We start from the raw sequence: 24,162 nt of genomic DNA, 5'->3' as shown, positions 1-24,162 counted from the left end.
AAAACTGTAAATAGTGAAAAGTTGAGATCTTAGAATTGACCTTACTAGAAGAAAAACTTAGTAACCTGTGGTCTACTGGACAAGTATTGTGAGAATTCTAATCAAATGACCAGATCGAGCTGAAGGACCAAAGGTAGAAATTGGGTTCCTGGTTGAGTAGGGTATATGCCCTGGTCAAGCAGTAACCTCAATCCTAGTCATGGTAAGGCACAAGCACACCTTTAATTAACTTCTGCTCACCGTCTGGTAGCTTGGTACAAAGCAACCAGTCTTAACTTTAGAGGCAATGTGTAAAGTATTTGTGCAACACTTCAAACAGTAAATCAGTGAAAACACCCCACAGAAAGATTCCACACCACTTTGATCAATACAGCATAATTCTATAAATAAAACAAGGCCAAAACGACATTCAATAGATAGAACCGGAGTTATGATTTTTTAAAGAATAAACTGTAAAACAGCTCTTAAAAGCATAAAGCACCAACTGGGGATGTCTGGTTGCGCTGGGCCATGTCAAATCCAAAGGTTCAGGCCAACTGCGATGAAGTGCAGGTCAGATACAGCCCCAGGTTAGTACAGCTGTAGATTTACCTTCTCAAGTTTTGTGCCAAGAGTCGCGTTCTTGGGGTAGAATTTTGCTGGTAGTAAGGAGAGCATCGCTGGCGCTGGTTGGTGTGGCACTAAGAGCAGGCCGGGCGTTGTGGATGGGCAGGCTGGAGCCTCATGGTAGTGATCCATGCCGACGCACGATACTTGCTATGCGGTGATGAACTTGCGGCGACTCGCGCTGATTCTTTGTGTGAGCAGTCCGGTTCGGCAGTGAATGCGCAGAGCCCAAGAGCTTGACTTTTAGAGCTCCAGAACCACACCAAGGGCCCAGGAACCTGCAAGGTGCCGCATGGAGGTCAGGAACTCTTTGGTGGTGGATCCAGGAGCTGTGGGGAGCCTTTTATGTTCCTGAGGCTTAGATCAGGAGGTCAGCAGACAGGGCCTTCAAGTCCCTCTGTAGTCCTGGGATCGAGATGGGTTTTAGGTCCAGTTCTACCTCTCCAGACAAGAGGCCAGCAGGTCAGCACAGCAAAGCAGCAGCACTTCAGTGTGGCACCCTTTCAGCAACACAGTCCCTTTTCCTGGCAGAGTATCCACAGGTCCAGAGGTGTACTAAAGTGGTGGCGTCAGAGTTTCAGTACTTATACCCAGTTGTGCTTTTGAAGTTGGGGGAGACTTCAAAGACATGCCTTTGAAGTGCACAGAGGTCCTCCCTTCTTGCCGCTTCACTACAGGGGGTTATGCAGCCCTTTGTGTGGGGACAGCACACAGCGCATTCAGTTGTAATTGAGGCAGGGTCCAGCTCCTGCCTCCCATCCTGCATGGATGGCCCATCAAGTCACACCTAAGCTCCCATTGTTTGTCGCTGTCTAGGGGGAATACACAAAGCCCAGCTGTCACCCACCCCTGACATGAGATCCGAGACACGCAGCAGGCACCAAAGGGCTAAAGTAAGAAAATGCCAACTTTCTAAAAGTACCATTTTCAGAATTGTAATTTAATATACAACTTCACTATAAGTTAGGTTTTTAAATTAGGATTCCAGAGATACCAGACTTGGGTGTCTTATCTCTTTCCACTTTGAAATTTCACTTACAAAATGTATAAGCTAATCCCAATGTTATCTTATGGGAGAACTAGGCCTTGCAGTAGTGGAAAACTACTTTGGGATTTTTTCACTACCAGGATATGTAAATCTTAAAAGTACATATCCTGCCTTTTAAATACGTTGCACCCTGCCAACCTGGCTGTCCAGAGCCTACCTCAGGGGTGACATATTTGGGCCTGGAAAAAGGTTTATTCTGCCAGGCAGACATGGCAGTGTAAACAGCACACACAGGCTCTGCAATGGCAGGCCTGAGACATGGTTAAAGGGCTACTTAAGTGTGTGGCACAATCAGTGCTGCAGGCCCACTAGTAGCATTTAATTTACAAGCTCTAGGCACACGTTGTGTACTATAGTAGGGACTTATAAGTAAATTAAATATGCCAATTGAGTATTAGCCAATGTTACCATGCTTTAAGGAGAGAGCACAAGCACTTTAGCACTGGTCAGCAGTGGTAAAGTGCACAGAGTCCTAAAGCCAACAAAAGCGCGGTCAGAAAAAGTGGAGGAAGGCAAAAGGTTTGGGGGTGACCCTGCGGAACGGGCCATTTTCCATCAACCAAGATGTGGATGCGGCCCAAGATGATTTTAAGGAGGCAAGCGGGTGTAACCTAGCAGTATCTCAGAGCTCAGGTTTTTGCCAAAGTGTATCAAATGACTATTTGTGTGAGGTATGGGTGAGCTGAGCCATGAATTGACTAAAACAACAGAAGTAGAGACTTATTCACAGCTTGGTGCACCGTTGACTGCCATTGATCTTGATGATGTCATGGTGACGAGGGTGAACATACGAAGGTAGAAATAGGTTCTGCCGACAATGTTCATACTATTATCTAAGAGGGGAAGGAATACTGTGGCAAACTGAAAATTATATTGTTGGAGGGTCGAGGATGATAAAATAAGTATCATTGGCAGATGAAGGCATTAGGATGAAGGTAAGAGAAAGCAGATACTACCAGACAGACTGAGGATCAGTATCTGATAAGGAGATATATAATATGACATTTAGAACATAAGCACTATGTGTTTTAAAAAAAATATACACATGCAAGAGAAATGCTACTTTTCTAAAGAGCTCTCCTGTGATGCTGACGTCTTCTTAAGTGAGAGATGAATGGGCGGTTAACTGCCTTCTAGCGACACCTCACCACACACTGTTGTCTCCTTGGATCAGAGATGAACCAGAAGGTGGATGATCCAACATGAGGCAAGGTAGCACAACCTAAAATACACATGAGTATTATTGGGTCACAAACAACATGTCGAACCGGATGCTTAGGTTATAAACCTTAATCATGAAATTCAAATTAACCCGAAATGAAAGAATACAATCCCAAATAGATTGGTCTGATTTGTGACTGCTGGATTTATGAAGGGGAAATGAATTTCCACAGCTGGCACTGGGCCATCACCCTTTCTGTCATAAGTCTTGGGCTCGTTAGTTCGTCACAGAGAAAGTACCTCATGGTACAAGCTGTTATGGGCGCCTACAGGGTATTGGATAATGGGAATTCCAGCATAGCCCTGGTGGTGTGTCCCAGACTATACACAATGCTGGCTCCCGTACAGAGCTGTGCAATGGAGGGAATTCCTCCAAATACAATACAATACTTTGCACATGGGTGAGAATGCCACACCTTTTACATCCTAATATTTCCTCCACTGGATTGCCAAGACTGTGGCTTAATTCCACAGACTAAGATCACACTGGTCACCAAGGCCCTCATGTACAAAGCAATCATATGTTTGCAAAGGTCAGATTGGAGCCTTTGCAAACGCAAAATGGCATTTTTAAATGTTCAAAATCCAAATTGTGATTTGGTAACACATGACCGAATCGCAATTTCGGTTTGCGCGTGAAATACCAAATTAATATTTGGAAGGGGTTGTGTAAAGGATAGGAACGTGTAAGGCGAGCCCCTTCCTAATGCTGATTCCTTAAGGTGTGTATTCATGTTTTGTGACAGAATTCTGGTACAGTGGCAGTCCCTTTAGGAAGTCAGTTTGAAAGAGTAAATAGTTTTTCTCTTTTTTCAACAATGATCAAGAATGCAATGTGGCGGTTTGAAGAAAGATAGACCTAAAACTCAGTTCATGGTCATCTTTCTCTTGAGCTGTGGAAATGCCTGACCTGGGCAGCCAGTTTGTTAGCATTATTATCCATGGTTTCAAACTTTCGAAAATGTTTGGCCAGGCTGATTTTACTCAATTTACGATAGTTTCTCAACTGTTTTCACAGGTAGAGCTTGAACTGTTTCCTGAAATTCAAACGGATGATCCTTGCCTGAGTACAGTCCAGCTACAGGAGTCACTGGTGTCAGATTTTGTGACTAAAACAAGGGATATTTTTAATAGTAATATGGTCGGTCCTCAGAAGTAAGTTTGCATTTTGCGCAGTCGCAATTATACCTTATTGTGAACTGTTTTTTTAAATATATTAACTCGATTCATAATTTTCAGTTAGTTGGAAATGTCTTGTAGAAGTTTTTTTTCTGCACGCATTTTTTGAAACTTTATTTATGAATCAAAAAATAAACCATGGTACAGGCAGTAGGGAAATAAATAAAAATAAGAATTTTTCGGCTTACATAAGGCATATTCGATAAAGGCAAAAAAACTATCAGTGTAATTTCTCATTTTCCTTACTTTGAAATGTTTGTACTTACAAGACTAATGGCATATCCACCCATCTATCTTTGATACAAAGAGGGTTGATCTCAACGCAGTCAACTCTCAAGCCCAGTTACGAACATGAAGCAAAATTCAGATCCCTCCATAAACTTTTGCACAGGGATAGGAATTCTAAACATGCCAAAGTTCTTTGCAGGGGATAAATATTGGGCACGATAAATATTGCATCCCCGTAATTTCCCCATTTTCGGGGCATATCATCAAGTCGGCGCTATGAAATTATTGCCGCTTTTGCATCCGTTTTCGCACGAAAAGCGGCGATAATTTAATCGCCTTATCAGCAAAGACATGCTATTGTGTGTTTTGCTGACTTAGCGTCCATTACAACAACGCCCGGCTTTGCATCGCTAATGAGATGCAAAGTGGGCATTCCTTCCGAAAATAACTGGAGAAATGTCGCTAACTGACATTTCTCCAATTATCAATCGGCACACTAACAAGCATAGCGATAAGAAAAGTAGCGCTAACCGCGGTTAACGCTACTTTCCTTACGCCTGCTTTTAGTTTGACTTAGCCATGATATCCAATGGAAGGTGGATATCATGGTTAAGTATGCCGTGCCCTATCAACAACGTAGCACCAAACGTTGTGCGATTATCGCTGGAATCCCAGCGATAATTGCACATTTGGCAGCTAACTCGGGTATTTTTATCGCTCTGGAGATAAGCGTCGCTGATAGCGCGCTATCTCCGCGATAAAAACAAGCGATAGCTGGCGATAATTATCCTAGCGCTAACTGCGTTTAGCGATAATTATCGCCGGTTGTTGATATGCCCCTTCGTGAGTTCAAACCTTCTGAGATTTGTCGGGCACATATGCCACATAATTTCAGAGGTATGTGGAATTCGGATTGTTATTGGCAAGCACCAAATTCTACTGCCTCATTTCCGAATGAAAACTCTGAATGGAAGGATTTACCGGATCCCATAAATACTTTAACTCGGTATTTACTGGGCCTGGTACAAATCTGAACCCCTATCTAGGGAACTCATAATCCAGACCTCAGTATTTTTAACTCACAGATCTGCTAGTACTTTACATTACTCCATCGCTGTTACTTTCTCTGCTTTCTATCTCAGTATGATCTTGTTATCCAATATGCCATTTCTCCCCTGAGATGTTCACCTACACCTTGAACGGGTTCTCATGCATCACATCCCCAAATTTTCTCTGCATGACCTGTTAGTGTATTTAACAGAGCTCCTTCCCCATCCTCATAAGCCCAAGGCACTTTCAATCCCTTTTCACACTTCTAAATTTTAAACTTTACACACAGTGGTGTCACTCGGGGCACCGTTCTTGGTGTTATATTGAAAAATGAAATTCGGTGTGTGATGTAGTGACATGATGATGGGGCTAATCAGCTTAGCTGCACAACCAAAAGCTGTGGGAGACAACAAGGCCACTCTTAAATTAAATGGTGCATCTGGAGCAGGACGCCGATAATTCAAAGCAATATTTATTTCCTTATGTTGACATTCAAAGGGACTGTAACTAAGTCTTCCTTGCCAGTCTCCTGGAGCTGAAATAGGATGGTGTCCCATTACTTGGAGATCAGATGTGTGCAGAAGCCTCTCGCTTCTGCGTGTTGCAGCGCCACACTCTCAACTTCAGCCCAACGGATTAAGGATTGCTGCCGCACAGCCCAAAAGGGAGGAGCCATTGCTCTCCATTTCAGGGTAAGAGTGTGTTTGGCTACCAGTGATGGCAAATCAATGCCCCGCTCTCCGACCTTGTCCCTGGAGTGCCCAAATAGGCCAAGTGCACAGGCCTCCCAGGAGTCCAGATCCCGACAATGAGTAATTGTTTGCACCTTCTATTGTAGGCTGCCAGTATTGTTTCAGGGATGGACAACTCCACAGCATGTGTTGGAAATCCACTTAGGGAGAGCTGCATCGCTGACACATCTATTAGGCATGAAGAAATATATGGTGAAGCTTGTCAGGGGGGAGGCAAGCTCTATGTATAATTCAGAATTGGGTGTCTTTTAAATGCATGTTGCGAGACAGGGCACGGGGCTAGGTAATGACCTTATCCCATTCAGTATCGTGCAGTGCTCTACTGACATCAGCGTCCCAGGTATCACGCAGCTTTTGTAGGGATACATGTGTATGGTGTCTTAAGTGTATAGGGTCTGTATTAGATCATGGGTTCCAGTGCTCCCGTGCATGGTGCATGCTAAGACTATTTAATTGTAGGTTAGGAACTGCCCTTTGTGTATATTGTATTAGTCTACTAAGTGACCTTTTTGGAAGAGATCCCCAATAGTGTGCAAATCCACTTCACTCCAGTGGCGCAGATCTTGCATGGTGAGGAATCCTTTGTCATTAGGAAATCTTAACAGTGGAACTGCTGGGGCATATTTGGCCACGTCTTTGGGTAACCAAAAACTTCGGTGGAGGCATCTGCGAGCTACCCTCAACAGTCAGACCACATTCTGTTTATGATTTGGTGTCAGAGACTATAGAGTCGATCAGCTTGCCCATCGTCAACCATATCACTTCCCTACCAAACCTAATTCCATGCTTTAGACAGTGGTGCACTTTCTAAAGTCATTTTCCTTTTTCCTTAAGATACCTGAATGTGTACAGAAAGTACAACGATCTTTTGAACAGTAAAGCAGACCAAGATATTACTGCATTTCTGAAAGAAGATCACTCACTCCAGGGTTTCACTAAGGTAATAAACAGTGCTTTCTTTATATTGTGGAATGTGATTTATTCTTTTATGATTTATTCATGCTAACAAAATGTGTCAGACATTTTTGGATATATTCAGATGTTTATTTCAGATTTGAGCATATATAAATAATGTATATTTTTGATGGATACTTTTTGGCTGCAACCTTTTCCCCACCTAGCAACATTAAAGAATGCTGAGTCACTCAAACGTTGTGACTTCTCACGTTGCTAGTGAGCTTCACTTATGATTCAAGCAGTGCTTAATTTGTACATACGAATGCTGCTGGTGGGCACCAGCCTTTATTTTTGGGTACCATGACTTAGCATCAGTTGTAGACTGCAACGAAGAGAGAGCATGACCGTAAAGGTAGAAAAATGAAGGAAAGAAATATAGGACAACAGTGGCAAAGAGATAAAGCAGGGATCAAAAACCTGCAAGAGTGAGGTAAAGAGACAGCAAACGTAGAGTGGTGGAATAAAGAGTCATGGGGTGGGATCAAAACTAGACAAACTTGGTATTTAGGCATCCCAGCATTCAGTGGCAGTAGATGTGCCACAATTCTTTTTTTTTGCAAGACAGTATGGTGGCACTATGTGTCACTGACTAGATATGAATTGCCACCACCACACCCATGATTTTCATTTCCTATTTTCACACCACAGGTGTAAGGGCTGAGGAAAGCTTTGCAGAGCCAGGCCCATGGTTTAACCAGACAAGACTGAACTATAATCAGTATTACATTTTGTGCTCCACTTGAAAATGGGGAGAGACACTTCTGTGTTCAAGGATAGTGAGTGTGTGGCATTCCAGCCGCCGTCTCAGCGAGACATGATAAAGAAGAGTAGGAAGGACTCATACTAAGGGTCATCCCGTAACTTCAAAACACCTCCTAAGGTGAGGAATCTGGCGTGTTACCTACACTACAGCAACCAGCACTGTCTTAGCAGTGTGTTGACCTGACCAGTGCTAAAAAAAAGCACAAAAGAAGAGCTTGGGATACTGGGATAAATACACAACCTTTACACTTAATAATCTTAAAAAGTGAGAACAGCTTTCGGTGGACCAAACTGCTGCATTAGAGCAAGTGCTAGAGATGCTTGATAAGGAAATACATGAAGCCTCTCCTAGTATGGTGCCAAAAATGAGCGTGGGAAAAATTTGATCCTTTTACCAGGATGGAAATTGACTTATATCTCTCAACATGAAGGGTGCCTTTTTCATATCTCTCTTTTTTAGTTCATGGAGATCTTTTGAGGCATGAAACTGTCACTACTAATTAAAAAGTGTACTTTTTGGCCCAATTTCAAAGCATAAGTATGCACTTCTGTCCTGCCAGTGGCATCTTTGGATTTAACAATGCAAGAACCCGATCTATTACCTGACTGCGAAAATGTTTCCTTCGCAATAACATTATCTGCTATCCACCCTTTTTCGGGTATCTTAATATATCGTCCCCCGGGAGCTCATGGACAACTTTTTAAATTATTACCTGATACCGCCGCCAACTTGGCCAGCTCCTCCTCTAACTTCAGTCTTTAAGGGGATTTTAATTTGCATTTGGATGACTCTTCAAATTTTGTAGCCTCTGAACTCGTTCAAGACCTTTTAGCTCTTCAGATAAATCAAAAAGTCATCGGCCCTTCCCATAGCAAAGGTCACCTACTAGACCCTATCTTCACTAACAACATTGAGCTTCTAGTCTATGATCCCATCCCTATGCCTTGGTCAGATCATTTCCTGATCCCCCTACACTGGGGCACTTTGAGACAACCTTCTTGTATTAGAAGCTTTAGTAGCTGGGAATGTGCCTGGTCTAAACTACCTTTGGAAGCTTGGATCTCAGTTCTTAAAGTTACAAGGCCCACTTTAGACTCTAATCGTACATCTTATAACAAAAAATGTAATCAGTGGACAGAGTCCTCTTTGGACCAAGTTATCCCGAAGAAACTTAGCCATAAAAGAATTAGAGAAAATACATCTCCTTGGTATTCAACCAAACTTCACGAATATAAACAAACCTATAAAAGATTGGAAAGGAAATGGAGAAGGGAATACAACGAACTAAGTAAACAGAAATATCGGGACTTCATAAAACCTTACCAAACTGAAGCACTTTAATATGAGGAAAAAATCAAACTAGCATCTAACTCTTGAGAAGAACCTTTTGAAGCCTTCCCCTTCAGATACTCCTCTGGACGCTGCTCCTGCTCGCTGCAATGAACTTGCGGAATTCTTTCACAAAAAAATCAGGATATATATAATACCTTTTCTCACTCACCTTTTCTCACTCTTCCTGCTCCAGTAATCATCTTTCCAGGGACATTGCCCCCCTCTTACTGAGCATCTGCTGGAAGAAATTCCCACAATGAATATGGAAACTCTATTAAAAAAAAATCTCAAACAAAATCTGGTTCTCCTCTTGATCCAGCATCACCTCACTTCCTGACTCAGGCTCTCGAAGTAGTCTTCCCTTTTATACTCGAGTTGATTAATTTATAGATCTCCACTGGCCAAGTGCCGCTACCCTGGAAACGTGCTATCGTGAAGGCACTGCTAAAGAAGCCTAATATAAACCCTGATATTTTGGGAAATTATCATCCCATTTCCCCTCTCCTTGGGATAAGCAAGATTCTAGAGAGATATATTATTATGATTCTCTCATTGTTTTTAGAATCCCACAAGCTATTTCATCCCACCCAAACTGGATTCCGACCCCAACATGGGACAGAAACTGCTCTTCTTGCTGTGGTCGAAGAGTTTAAGAAAGTTCTCAACCAAGGAAGTACAGCAGCTATTATACTTATCGATTGTAGCTCCACATTCGATACTGTTAACTATGACATCCTTATTAGCAGATTTAGGAATGTTGGAGTCTCAGGTGGGGTTATCACCTGGCTGCAGTCCTTCTTGGAAGGCAAGACTTTTCAGGTCTTTGATGGAGGTAATACATCCAAGAGCATCTCACTTGGCTGCCTAGTGCCTCAGGGCTCATCTTTGAGCCCTACATTGTTTAATGTATATATGAGACTCCTTGCAGAGATTGTTATTCCATATGGTATTGACTAAGTCACTTATGCTGATGATACTCAACTAGTTGTTGCTCTGAATCACTCCAAGAATTCTCCATCCTGTTTGGCTTCTTGCTTGGAGAAAGTGGCTAATCGGATGGAATCCTTCTGCCTTAAACTTAAAGGAGAGAAGACGGAGCTCATGCTCCTGGGCAACCTTTCGTTCTCTGACCGTGGATTATTATGCCAAATTATCTGGACCCTGTCCCTAAAACAAAGATAAAAAGCCTAGGTATGTGGCAAGATGAGTCCCTCAAATTTGACCACCAGACGGTGACACTGGCAGCTACCTGATCTGGCATTCTCAGGATTCTCCGCAAAGTTCTTCCTCTCCTTCCCACCCTGGCAAGGAGACTCATGATCCAGGCCTTAATTCTCTCCCAACTGGACTATGGAAATGCCCTTTACTTATGGGCCCCTTTGTCAACCACAAAGAAACTTTAAGTACTCCAGAACTGCACAGCTCAAATGCTGCTTAAAATCCCTAATAGCCAATCTGCCAAGCCTGCATTGAATACCTTACATTGGTTGCCGATCATGGAGAGAATTAAATTAAAATCTCTGTGCATAGCCCACAAGTCTTTTTGGGGGAAAGAGCCTTCAGTCAACCATACTCTCATCTCCTCTTATTGTACTAATAAATGCCTATGATCGACCGACCAACCGATGCCTAGTCTCAGTCCCTAGAATAAAAAGGGTAAGATGTGGTAGCCACTAGATTTCTTGTAATGTTGCTAAATTGTGAAATGCTCTTCCTCTTCATCCAGTTACCAATCATTTTTCTTTCCGGAAGCTCCTCAAGACTTGGCTTTTCCAAAACCCCACCCATCAACCACCTAGCCTGCATGTCTGAATAAGAAGTACATGAACAACAAACAATGACTTTTGAAAGATGCCTGTCGGGATTGGGTATTAGCTGTACTTGACAAATTAAAGCCACTTTGATGGCTCCGTGATGGGTTAGAAACCACTCATAGAAACTCTAGCTGTGACCTTCCTGTGATCTTAGAGAAAATACAGTATTGCAAAAATGTCTTGAAGCGCAGATCGAACAGAATTGTCAAAGTGGTGATTCTACCTCAAATATTTATTTATTTCATTTATGTCATTTGTAGAGAGCTTGAATCACCCCGGTTGGGGTATCTCTGCACTGTGGACGTATGTATGTAGACTAGAAAAGTGAGGTTTTGAGTTTTTTCCTAAATATCAGGTAGTTAGTACATTGGTGAATATCCAAAGGTAGTTGGTTCCAGAGCTGTGGGGCTAGGTAGGAGAACACTTTGCCTCCTAGTCTGGATTGTTTTATGCGTGGGACGGTGAGAAGATCCTTTTGAGCGGAGGGTACGTGACGGTGTGTGTCTGACCAGTTTGTCCGCCAGATATGTTGGTCCCATCTGGTTTAGGCCTTTGAACACCATACAGCAAGTTTTGAATTGAATTCTTTTGCGTATGAGTAGCCAGTGTAGTTTGTAGAAGTGGGAGTGAGGGAGTTCGGTGGGGTGCACTGGCTACCAGGCTGGCTGCTGTGTTCTGGACCACTTGTAGACTGCTCAGGGAGGATTCCTTGGCAGAGATCAGCAGGGCATTGCTGAAATCTAGTCGGCTGAGAGGAGGGTTTTACGTGTGGAAGGGGGAAGGAAGTGAAAGACCTTGCGGAGCAGGCCAAGTGCATGGAAGCATGCCCGTTTGGTTGCAGCTATATGCTCGTCCAGGTTGAGTTTGCTATCTATTAGGACCCCCAGGAGTTTAACCACTGACTTTGGGGATGGTGCCGAGCCTAGTTCCTCTGGCCACCAGCTAGGTGACCAGCTGGTAACTGCGTCTTTGAAGAGCATTATTTCTGTTTTTCCTGCGTGTAACTGCAGGAAATTGTTACTCATCCATGATGTTATGGTTTTCATGCCTTCTGCGAAAATGCTTTTGATGTTAGGGGTGTTTTTGTCGAAGGAAAGGAGGAGTTGAGTGTCATCTGCATAGGAAATGGGGGTAAACCCGATGCTTCTTAGGAGTGCTGCGAGTGGGGCGACGTACGCATTGAATAGTAAGGGGCTGAGACAGGAGCCCTGTGGTACGCCTTTGGATACCAAGGTGGTCTTAGATTTAAAGGGGCCGAGGTTTACCGGTTGGGTTCTCCCCTTAAGAAAGTCCCTCGGCCAGTCTAGTGCGGTGTCCTGAATGCCTATGGTTCGTAATCTTTCCAGCAGAATCTGGTGCGAGATGGTGTCGAATGCTGCGGACAGGTCGAGCAGTATGAGAATTACTGCTCGGCCGGCGTCTGCATGCATTCGGATGTCATCTATGACATTGACCAGGGCTGATTCTGTGCTATACCTGGGACGGAATCCTGACTGTGAATGATCGAGACAGTCAGAGGATTCAATGAATGTGGATAGATGTGTGTTAATGTGTTTTTCCAACAATTTGCTATGGAGAGGGAGTAGTGAGATGGGTCGGTAGTTAGATATCACATCAGGGGGCAGTTTGGTATTTTCCTAATGGGCATAATCTGGGCGGCTTTCCATTCCGCGGGAAGCTTGCCTTCTTTGATTGATCTGTTAAGAATGGAACAAAGAGGTGCTGCCAGTTCAGCTGCGAGACTTCTGGAGATTTTTGCTGGTATTAGGTCTTTGGGGATCCGGATTTGGAAGATGTTAATAAGGATTCAAGGGGCAAATGGATTCAGATGTACATATAATACCACAACCACTATAAGAAATAAAGTGATGTAGGATTTGTGAGATGATGCAAAAAACATTGTCTTAGTTCTAGGCAGTACCACAAGCCTCATGCAACCAAATTCCAGCAGTGGAGAATGAAATATAAGTGCATTCTCGCAGCCAAGGACAGATAATGTTGATGGAGTGAAACCTGCATCACAATGTTGTTCACCAACTGGTTTGCGGTGTTGGATATCCACAGGCAAATCTCTTCACAACTCACCATAACATGAATGGTGGCATTTTCATTTTATTTTGCAGAAAGTGTTCGTAGAAGGGAGCCCTGGAAGATGCACTGTTTACTTCTTAGTGGCTTCAACTAGTTTATGCCTTTGCTATTAAGCAAACAGGTCCTGGAAACATCAAGCTGCAAAGATAATGGTTGCACTAAATGTATGGAGGCAAGTATGCCTGCAGATCTACTTTCTCTCATCAGTTGGAGTTGGCCGCGTTTCTTGGCCAACATCTGAATAGCCTTTAGACTCCAAATATGGATTCTCACAGGCTAAAATGTCAAGTTCAGGGCCCCTTTGAAAGGGTAAATACTCATATTATATTTAAGTTAGATTTCCTTGGGTACAAGGTCTCTGCACTAAAGCAACCTTCTTTTTTGGCAGTTTTGTCTAGTCTTATGAGAAAACAGGGGACATCTTCTTTCTCTGAAAAATAATACTTGTCCGAATAAATACACAAGCGCAACCACTCCATTTATGCCTTAGCAATTGTAGTTGAACTTGGTTCTGGCCCAATTGATGGCTGCTCCATTCAAGTAGCCACATAGCTGTGCTCTAAAGTATTTGACCATAAGATCTTTTTGTGTAAGCAATTATTTCACTTAGGAAGATTAGTAATTTGCAGATCTGCTGAATGTATCTGTGTTTTCTAAAAGGCATCATTAACTCAATGGTAAAACCATGTTTTCTAACTGAAAGTTGTGAATTATTTTCATTGAAACTGACGTTTTATTTTTTCTTTCCATTACTGCATCCCTCTAAAGCTGAGTGGAGGCTGCATAGGCTCCTCCAAACAAGGGGCTTAGAAGGGTGATTTATATTATGGCGGAGGACCTTTTGTTTCGCAGTGAGGATGGAGTAAATTGCTCTGTCCCCTGGTGGAGGGACTGCCCGCCAAACTTCTAAATGACCTAAGTGACCACCAAGCTGACAGTAATTTACAAGGCATTAGCAAGAACCGTGTCACATCAGTTCCTTTTAATACATATTGCTGTTTGGTTTAGGGTTCTATCAGCATGACACAACCAACCACCAAACAGTTTTTATTTTTTATTTTGAAAGAAAAATCACAAAACGTTAAAAAAAAAAGAAATAAAAGAAATAATACTTCCTTTGCTATGGGAGTTGCCTTCCGTGTTGAAGGGAACATTATTTACATGTTATTGTCACTCGCTGCCTGAGTTTGTCGAACGTTACAGACAGTAAAAGAAAATGGCTACGTCTGCCCATCCTGATTGGGTGGGTGGACATGTAGCCATTCCTCTGACAGCCCTTACTCTGTTGGGCCATTGGAGAGGTTTGACTATGGGTGATGGAGTTGTCACCACTGTAGTCAAATCTATGGTCTGCCCGCAATTAAATAAGGTGGGCAGACAATTATGTTGGCAGCATGTAGGCTCCGTTGTGATGGAGTACACACACCTCCAACATATAAATTAGGCTCTTTTTCATTACATTTTGGTTCAGGTGAGTACCACAGGTTCATACAACTATTTCTACTTGTTACAGGAGTTGTTTCAGAAAATGCTACAAGTAAGTGGACAAATGTCCTCCTAAAGTTACTGCTATGTATGTCACCAGGTGGAGAACTACTATTACAGCAGTTTGGTGAGGGGTGCTGTGCTAGAGATGATTCTGAAGCAGTTATACACAAAATAGAGTTTATTCATCCAAGTTGTAATAACAACGCTGATTCAGACCACATCCATTCAGTAGAAGGGTAAACTCTAATTTCAACATTTAGAAAGTGAAATCAAATATAGACATTCTATTGAATGATAACACCGTAGAATCTAACCATCTCCAGCAAATTCCAACAGCAGCTTTGTACAGCTTCAACTTGGTCTTCTGTGCATTAATTTCTAAAACATTATTGGCTCGAAGAGCCCTGGACTGTTTGCTCCCTTAGGTGAAATTGTCAAACCACTCCCAATTACACCTTCCCATTCCTGGTATATATACACACACACATGCACGCATCAATGCACACACACACACAACCACACGCACACACACACACACACACAAACACACACTCCCACACTGGCTCTCCGCTCTTCTCTTTGCTCTCTCCTCTGTCCTTCCTCTCGCTCCTCTCTCTTCTCTCTCTTCTCTCACTCTCAGTCTCTCTCTCAGAGCAAATCAAGGAGGTACTTTATTAGTATGAAAATTAGGGCCATTATGAATGACACATTTTGCAAGGTGAATGCAAACTTTATAGCTCTTTAAAATTAAACCTATGACTGCTACCACCCCCATGACTATGGATGAATTACCTTGCAGGCTGCGATGAACCTCAAATTAATGACTGAAGAACTTGCATCGGAACCTATGACTTCTTAATGTGCATTCAAAGTTAGATAAAAGCTTGTGTTACGTATGAGACGATGCTATGTTGCATTAGCGCTCTGAAGCAGACCTCTCACTGCCTGAGCACTATATGAAAATGGGGGCGTGTTGGACCCCTAAAATGTAACCCTCAAAAGACACCTCAGAAGCACGGCAATGGGTGGGTGGATTGGGGATAGTGTTAAACCTCAATTTCATGTGGCAATGTGTCCCAAGATAATGAGTGAACAGCATTTAAAATACAGTCAAATAAGAAGGGACTGACTCAGTAAGCGAGTTTTACAGCGGACCTAAGAAAAAAACATGAATATGTATTACAAAATTCAAAGAAGGACAAAACAGGAATTGTAAAACGCAGATGCAGCAGATCTTGTTAAAAATGCATGAATCATTACTATGAAGGCTCGCAGTAATAGACAAATATAGAACAATAGACAAAATCAATAATAAGCTTAGCTAAGTTCCAAATGTACAGCAAAACCAGTAGGAATTCGAAGAGCACCCCTCGTAGCATAGGAAAGGTCTGAAGTCTCACTGCCAAATTCCAGAGTTTATATAGAAAAACTACCCATAAAACAAAAGGAAAAGTGCAGATTCATCATGGTGTGATCAAAGAAATGCATTTTCAACAACACAGAAAACGGACTTTAGAATCACTATTCAGTCTTACCACCTAAGCATTAGCCCACTACATTAATAATCATTCAACCCTCTCTAAACTAATGTCATCTGGAGGTGTCAGAACAAACTAGTTAAGTAAACAACAGTGAACCATTGTGAATGAACGCAATACTATGTGCAAGCAGAAGATCCTTGGAGAAATGTTACATTTGTGACCCCTTGCTAGAGAGCCATCTTCAAGAACAGTGTCATTAAGAAATAAACAAACATGATTTGCTTGACTGCGTACAGCATGAAAAATAAACAGTGAATGTGACCTCCATTTAGACAGGATGGTGTTGAGGCCTAGCTAGCATAAGCCAGGATAACTCACCATAACAGGTCATATTAATATCGTTTTAAAGGCAATAGCACCACGTCAATGTATACATGTGAGTTCAATTGTGAATGAATATTCTGCACATTTTCAATAATGCACACTTTTGATTACTGCATAAAAGCCTCATCAAAAACACCAAATATAATTAATAGTATCACACATATAAATCTGGAAATAACATCTAGATGTCATTTTCACTTACTGCAAGTTACAGGTATCTCTTTAACCCCTTCTCTGCTAGGCCTTTCCCCCCCTGTGCTAAGCCTGTTTTTTGACTATTTGGAGTAGTTCGTGCTTAGGCCCCTGTAACATTTTGACCACATAAGGTATGCACGCCAAATTTGCGTCCTTTTCTTTGAACATCCTGGGGATTCATTTTTTTTTTTTTGAAACCGTTTATTACAATCTCAAGAATATACAGGTATGGGCCTACAACCTTCCGGCCGGCCGCTAGAATGACAGGAGCATATGACACACATATAAAAAAAAAACACATTGGCGTTGCAGAGGAGCAAAATCAGGAGGTATCAGCGTCGTGGGCCACATCACTCCGACCCCACAATACGGTTTCATTTTACACAAACAACACAAAAAACCACACCCGCAAGGCAACCTGCAATCAACAGTAACAGCACGTGCTCCCCAAATGGGGGACCCCAGCCATCCACAGGAGTCTAAAGAGGGGAAGGGGAACAGATCGAGGACTGGGGGAATTTCGTGCTCGGGGCTAGGAAAGGAGTCAGCTAAGGGGACGGGGCTGGTGAGACCGCAGGCAGCAGTGGTGGCGCGCAGATACCCCCGCGGTAGGCGTTCCAGGGGCCCCATACTTTCACCCATGCCCCAGGCTTACCCCTCGCCACATACACCACCTTTTCTCGGAACATGCACCAATCCATGTGTTCTTTCCAGGCCGACACCGCCGGGGGCCTCTGGGATCCCCACAGTTGGGCAATGTCACGCTTAGCTATCATATATCCCAGAGTCACCCATCGCGTCTGCGGAACCGAGTAGTCAGTTGGTTCCCACACATTCAGCAGGCATCTCCTCGCTTCAGGCAGCAGCGCGACATGCGTGACCACTCGCAGGACCTCATGCACACCACGCCAGAATCGCTCCACCTTCGGGCATTCCCACAAAATATGCAAAAAAGTCGCCAAAGCACCACACCCACGCCTACACAACCCATCCTCCGCATAGCCCATACGCAGAAGCCTTGGCCCCGTCATGTAAACCCGATGGAGTATCTTAAGCTGGACGAAGCGAAGGCGAGCCGGTATGGCCACCTCCTTCGGAGAGGCCACCGCGGAAATCCAGTCTTCGTCGTCCAACTCCAGCCCGTCGGCAACCCAAGCCTCGCGGAGGCCAGTCAGCAAGCCCGAGCGATCATTAATCAATTTTTTGTAAATGAGGGAGATCGTGCTGTCCGGAACATGGCCATCCAGCACTCTATCCTCCAGGGGGGAAGACTCCGGGATGGAGGCGACGTCTGGGAAGACTGAGCCCAGCGCGTGACGGACCTGCAAGTACCGAAAGTATTCACTGCCCTGCAGCTGAAACTCCGTCTGCAGCGTCTCGAATGTTTTAAATCCCCCCCTCGTCCAGAGGTCCCCCACTTTACTGATGCCGATCGTGTCCCACTTCTCGAAGCCCTTCGAGGTCCACAGGGAGCCCAATCTCTCAGACGCGTACAACGGTGATGCCCGGGTCAAACGGTCCTTCTACCCCATAGCTGCGTTAGCCGCGTGCCATACTCGTACCATGACACGCGTAGGTCCCGTCAGGCGGGGTCCGAGCGCGCCAGAGTAGAGCGCTCGATTATAGTCGCCACCAGGCAGGAGCATCTTATCCATTTCAAATGCCGGGTTTAAGGCGGGCCCGTAAAGGCCATGATTAACCCCTTCGGTGCTCATGACGGAACGGTTCCGTCATGAGCCACGGTTGAGCTGTGCTCATGACGGAACCGTTCCGTCATGACCACGCCCGCGCAAGATTCCGTCAGCACAGCGGCGGAATCTGCGCAGCATGGAAGGGGTTAATTGCAGCTAGCTGGGAGGCCCAGTAATACCGTTTAATATCCGGGAGGGCAATCCCCCCGTCGTACCATGGGAGCGTCAACTTCGCCAGGGCAATACGCGGCCTCCCGTCCCAGAACAGGCGGCGCTGTAGACTCTCCACCTCACGGAAGTAGCGCGCCGGGACTAAATCCATAGTATTCTGGAGAGCGTACAGGAAGCGTGGCAACGACATCATCTTAAACAATGCCGCCCGGCCGAGCGGCGAAAGCGGCAGGCGCCGCCAGCGCGCGACGTCCTCCTTCAAGCGCTGGAGGGGGGGAAGCAAATTCCGCTCGTAGCGGGCCTCCGGGTCAAGAGTAATGTAAACCCCCAGGTACCGAAACCCCTGCGAGGCAATCTGGATCGGACAGCCCCGCGGGAGGACGGGAGCCTCCCCGGAAAGCACATACACACATGATTTAGCCCAGTTGATGACAAGGCCTGAGTTGCGGCCGAATGAGCGCAAAACATCAACCAGGACAATCAGTGATTTACGCGGGGAGGCTAGGTACAAAAGGATATCGTCAGCGTATAGGGACACTCGGTCCTCATATTCGGGGGTCCAACGGAGACCACGGATGGAAGGGTGCCACCGCAGCCACTCTGCCAGGGGTTCCAAGGCCAGCGCGAACAGGAGCGGCGACAAGGGACAGCCCTGTCGTGTGCCCGTCCCAGCTTGAATGGGACCGATACTCTTCCATTCACCACCACCTGCGCCAATGGGCCCGAATACAACAATTTGACCCAGCTGATGAACCCCGGGCCAAATCCAAACTTCGCCAGCATGGCCCAGATGTATGGCCACTCGAGCGTGTCAAACGCCATGGTGGCGTCTAAGGACGCCAATATGGCCGGCTCCCGCACAAACGGGACACGCGCGAGCACCCCGTGCAAGCGCCGCAGATTAAGGGCCGTGTTGCGATGGGGAATAAAGCCGGACTGGTCTTGGTGGACCAGGTCGCCCACCACGCCGACCAGCCGGTTGGCTAGCACCTTGGCGAGGATTTTGGGCTCCGCATTCAAGAGCGAGATAGGCCGGTAGGATGTAACCCGGTCTCGAGGTCTCCCCTCCTTGTGGATCACCACGATTGTAGCCAGACGTTGGTCCGGCGGGAGGGAGCCCAGCGAGTGGGCCACCAGGAACATCGCACGGAGGTGGGGTGCCAGTACATCCGGTCGCAGCTTATACAACTCGATAGGAATGCCATTCGGGCCCATGGCCTTGCCGGATGCGACCGAGCGTATGGCAAGGGCAATTTCGTCGGAGGTAGGAGCGGCATCTAACGACACCCTGTCCGCCACCGAAAGGGAAGGCAGCGCGATATCCCGAAGCAGGGCATGGGAATCCTCCTCCGAGCAGGGAGAAACCGGGGAATACACCTCGCGAAAATAATCCGCGAAACAAGAGACAATGTCTTCTGGCTCGGTGACACGCACACCATCCATCCTCTCAATCAGCGGGACCACACGACTCGCTCTCTCCTTTTTATCCAACCATGCAAGCAGTTTACCAGCCTTATCACCCACATCATACAGTCGCCCCTGTTGCTCTCTATAGAGGCCCCTGGCCGCCTCCGTGACGAGGGCCCTGTAGGCCGCCTGCTTAAGTTGTAGGACGTGTAGTGCAGCATCCGTCACCCCACCCTCTAGATCACCCTCCAGTTCAGCGATTTCGGCCTCCACCCGGGTCACCTCCTCCTGCTCGCGCCTCCGGGCATGGGAAATAAAGGAGAGGGCCTCCCCTCTAAGAACTGTTTTGAAAGCTTCCCACAGGAAGATAGCCGAAGGGACGGACCCCACGTTCTCATCGAAATACCGCTGCAAGGATTTAATCAAGTCAGCGCGAATGGTGGGGTCGCGCAGGTACCAGGCATTGATTGGAGCTACTCTGCCCTCCCCCCTCGGGAAGACATCAACGTGCAACAGGAGCGGGGAGTGATCTGAAATACCCCGCGCCAAATGGCGCACCTCTCCTACCCTCCCAACATAGGCCGCAGGGACAAGGACATAATCAAGCCGTGAGAGGCTACCATGGGCACCCGAGTGGAAAGTGTACTGCAGCTGCGTGGGATGTTTTAAGCGCCAGCAGTCCACCAATCCCAGTGTATCTAAGAAGCCGGACAGCCACGCCTGCGCCCGGGGGAGGTCCCTAGGGGGGTGACGATCCACAGTCCCAGAAACCACCGCATTGAAGTCCCCCCCAACCACCAGAAGCCCCCCCGGAAGGTCAAGGAGGAGGCGCCCTAGGTCTGCAAAAGTCGTGGACTGTAACCCCGGTGGGACGTATACTGATACAAAGACAACTACTTTACCCTCCATTCTCCCCACTAAGACAGTGTAGCGTCCCCTCTCATCATGGCGCACCTCGTCTATTTCCAACGGGAGTGAGTTCTTCACCATGATGCCCACCCCCCGTGAGCCCGACGTGAAGCCCGAGTGGGCCACCAAACGATAGCCACGCCGATTCATGGCACAAAAGGAATTACCAATAAGGTGTGTCTCCTGCAGAAAGACCACATCTGGCGAAAGTCGTTTCAAATACTGCAGGACCACACCTCGCTTAATCCTATCCCCCAGTCCGTTAACGTTCCAGGACAATAAAGTCAGGTCCCTACCCCCCATCACATACAGAAGCCATCATTCGTCCCCCGGAGAGCACCTTAAAAACACAAATACAATAAAGGGTTTGCCTTGCGGTAAAAACAAACAACACCCCACCCCAACCCACCCATCCCAACAGAACTCCCCCCTCCCTGCACCCCTGCATGAGCCCAAACAGCCCCCCCAAAGTGCAGTGTGCCTGTCGCCCCATGAATGATTAAACTAACTAGTCCCCCAGAGGAGGAGGGAGAGCCCCCAAGAGACCCCGTACCACCTCCACAGGAGGGAGACTTAACGAACAGTCAAAAATGACAACAATGTTGTCCAGAGCAAGGCCTACTATTAGTCCCTCAGTCCTGATCCGGCGAGCCCTCCCCTCCAACCGCGCCCCCCCACCCCCCCGGCCCCGATCCCCGGGCAAGGAGTCCAACCAGTCCCCGGCTGCCTCGGGACGATCAAAAAAGTGCGTGCGGCCATCCACCTCCACCCGCAACTTAGCTGGAAAAAGCATCGCATACTTGAGGTTCAGGTCCCGTAGACGACGTTTGACTCCGAGAAAGCTCAGTCTCTGCTTCTGGACCGCTGGGGTGAAATCAGGATAGAAGTTCACATCCATATTGTCAAGTCTGACCGGTCCTTGTTGCCTAGAAGTCTGAAGGATAGCGTCTCTGTCCCGAAAGTTGAAAATCCGGGCAATGAGAGGCCTCGGAGGGGCTCCGGCCTTAGGTCTTCCTCCGGGAACCCTGTGGGCACGTTCCACCGCAAAGAATTTACTCAGCCCCCGGGGCTGGAGATGGGTGAGAATCAGGTCCTCCACAAACAGGTCCGCCGCCGCCTCCTCACGTCCCTCCGGCACCCCGACAATGCGGACATTGTTCCTCCGGGCCCGACCCTCGGAATCCTCCAGTCGACGATCCATCAGGGCGCTCGCCTGGCCGTGCCGGCGCACCTCCTTTTGGAGGGCCGCCACGTCCGCCGTAAGGCCCGAAGTGGTGTGGGCCAAAGAATCGACCCGGTCATTGGTCTTGGATAAGTCGGCCCGGACCAGGCCAACATCCACGTGGACCGAGTCAATCTTCTGCGCCAGTGTGTCAAAGCGCTGGTCCACCGAGGCCTTCATCTCGGCGATAGCGCCCATAACATCTCGCAGGGTCAGATCCGCAGGCAGCGTAGGAGCATCAGTCGGGCCCTCAGGGGACCTATGCGGCACCTCGGGAGATCCCTTCTGGAGGGTGTAGCGGTCCATGTTGTTGGACTGATGGGCCGCGCCACGGCGGGTCGATTTCACCTTTGCCCGGTCGCCATCTTGCTTTGTGGACATGGTTTCAGTCCCCAAATCGTGCCAATCACCTCGGAAAAGGCCAACAAACCAGTTCACGGGCTCCGGGGGGGGGCCACCACAGGTCCGCAGGACGGATCACAGCCGGCGGGCCAGCAGGGCACCCCAACAAGGCCACACCACCGCACAACGCCCCGCAACCCAACCTCGCCCGAGCAGCAAGGAGGGTGCAAAAGCGAAAGTGAAAGTGCGGGGTACGCGAGTCGCCCAGCCCTGCCCGCCGCTGTTGATCACTTTGTCTCCGGATCGCCCCACAACTCCAATCCGGGGGGCCGGCGTGGAGAAGGCCGCAAACCTCAATCGGTGCTCCCGCCGGTGTCCGAGGTCCAATTTGGAAACGGAAAACGGGTGACACCTCAGCTCGGGCTCACCAACACAGTCCCCTCATCTAGGACAGGATATTTTCAGGATTTATGTAGGAGGTCACGGAGGTCCTCGGGAGCCTCGCACCTACGCGGCCATCTTGGTTGCGCGCTAGGCTCCTCCTCCCCATCCTGGGGATTCTAAAGGTACCTAGGGTTTGTGGATTCCCCTGGAGGGGACCCAGAAATTAGCCAAAATACAGCTACATTTTGTTTTGTTGGGGAAAAATGGGAAACAAGTGCTGCAAATAAAAGTGTCTGGGTCTTTCGCTGCAAATGTGGTATCAAAAAAGGGTTTGTGGGGCTGAAATCACCATTTCCCCAGCTTTTAGGGTATGACAGACTTTTGTCAGAAAACCAACATGTTTTACACAGTTTTGGGATTTTTCTGGGACATAGCCTATTTTTGCTATTTTTTGTGCTTTCCAGTTAATGGTATAAATGGGTATGAAAGCAACAATGGATCCTGGAAAGCTATATATTTTAGTAAAGTAGACAAAATTCTGAATTCAGCAAGGGGTCATTTGTGTGGATTCTTCAAGGTTTCTTTATAGAAACCAACAGTTAAGTATAGGAAAAATTGAAAATTAGTTGAAAAAAACAGCCTTTTGTGTCAACGTTTTCACCTGTAACTTCTTCTAATTAGGACAGCTCTTTGAAAGCAATATACAGTTTCATCCGTGGGACCTTACTGGTTGTGGGGATATACAGGACATGTAGGTTCACCAACAACCTGATGAACCCAGAGCCAAAAACTGAGCAGCGACTTGCAATGGATTTTTATTATGTACCGGGTATATAGCAATTATTCTGGGAAAATGTATACATGGAGAAATCGGTATGAAAAACATCTATGTATTTCTGAAATAGGAACAAAATATAGAGTTTAGAAACAGTAGATATTTGCACATTTCCGAAATTAGAAATACTCATACTAGCATGAGAATTATCGGTCATTTTTCAAAATGACTTCTGTTTTTACACATTGTCTTTCATTTGGAAGGCAGAAATGCATTGAAAGCAAATAGGTAATAACAGTTTCTTTACAAATCTGAATTACCTCAAGTCTCCCGATGAAAATGGTACCTCACTTGTGTGGGTAGGCATAGTGGCCGTGACACGAAACGGCTCAAAATGCAACGTGAACACACCACATTTTCACAATGAAAAATTACCCTTTTTTTTGCAAAGTGCCTAGCTATAGTTTTTGAACTCTAGCTCTGCCGGCACCTGGGGAAACCTAGCAAACCTATACATGTTTTAAAACTAGACACACAGGTGAATCCAAGATGGGGTGACTTGACTGGCTCCCACCAGGTTCTGTTACCCAGAATCCCTTGCAAACCTAAAAAATTGTCGAAAAAACCCACATTTTCCTCACATTTCTGTGGTGGAAAGGTCTGGAATCTGCG

At 46.3% G+C, this 24,162-nt stretch overlaps 1 protein-coding gene across 1 annotated transcript in view; it reads left to right on the top strand.

Annotated features, from left to right (window-relative positions):
- The window catches only part of DNAH3 (dynein axonemal heavy chain 3), a 694,204-nt gene that overhangs the window by 161,580 nt on the left and 508,462 nt on the right, over positions 1-24,162 (top strand). Inside the window, exons 11-12 of the mRNA XM_085629109.1 lie at positions 3,894-4,030; positions 6,919-7,024. Coding sequence (XP_085485235.1) covers positions 3,894-4,030; positions 6,919-7,024 — 243 coding nt within the window. The remainder of the gene's footprint in view (positions 1-3,893; positions 4,031-6,918; positions 7,025-24,162) is intronic.

Source organism: Triturus cristatus, chromosome 10 (genome assembly GCF_964204655.1).
Source record: "Triturus cristatus chromosome 10, aTriCri1.1, whole genome shotgun sequence".
In the NCBI taxonomy this organism is placed as follows: domain Eukaryota; kingdom Metazoa; phylum Chordata; class Amphibia; order Caudata; family Salamandridae; genus Triturus; species Triturus cristatus.
Note: the sequence above shows the minus strand (reverse complement) of the source record. Positions and strands in the feature narration are given on the sequence as shown.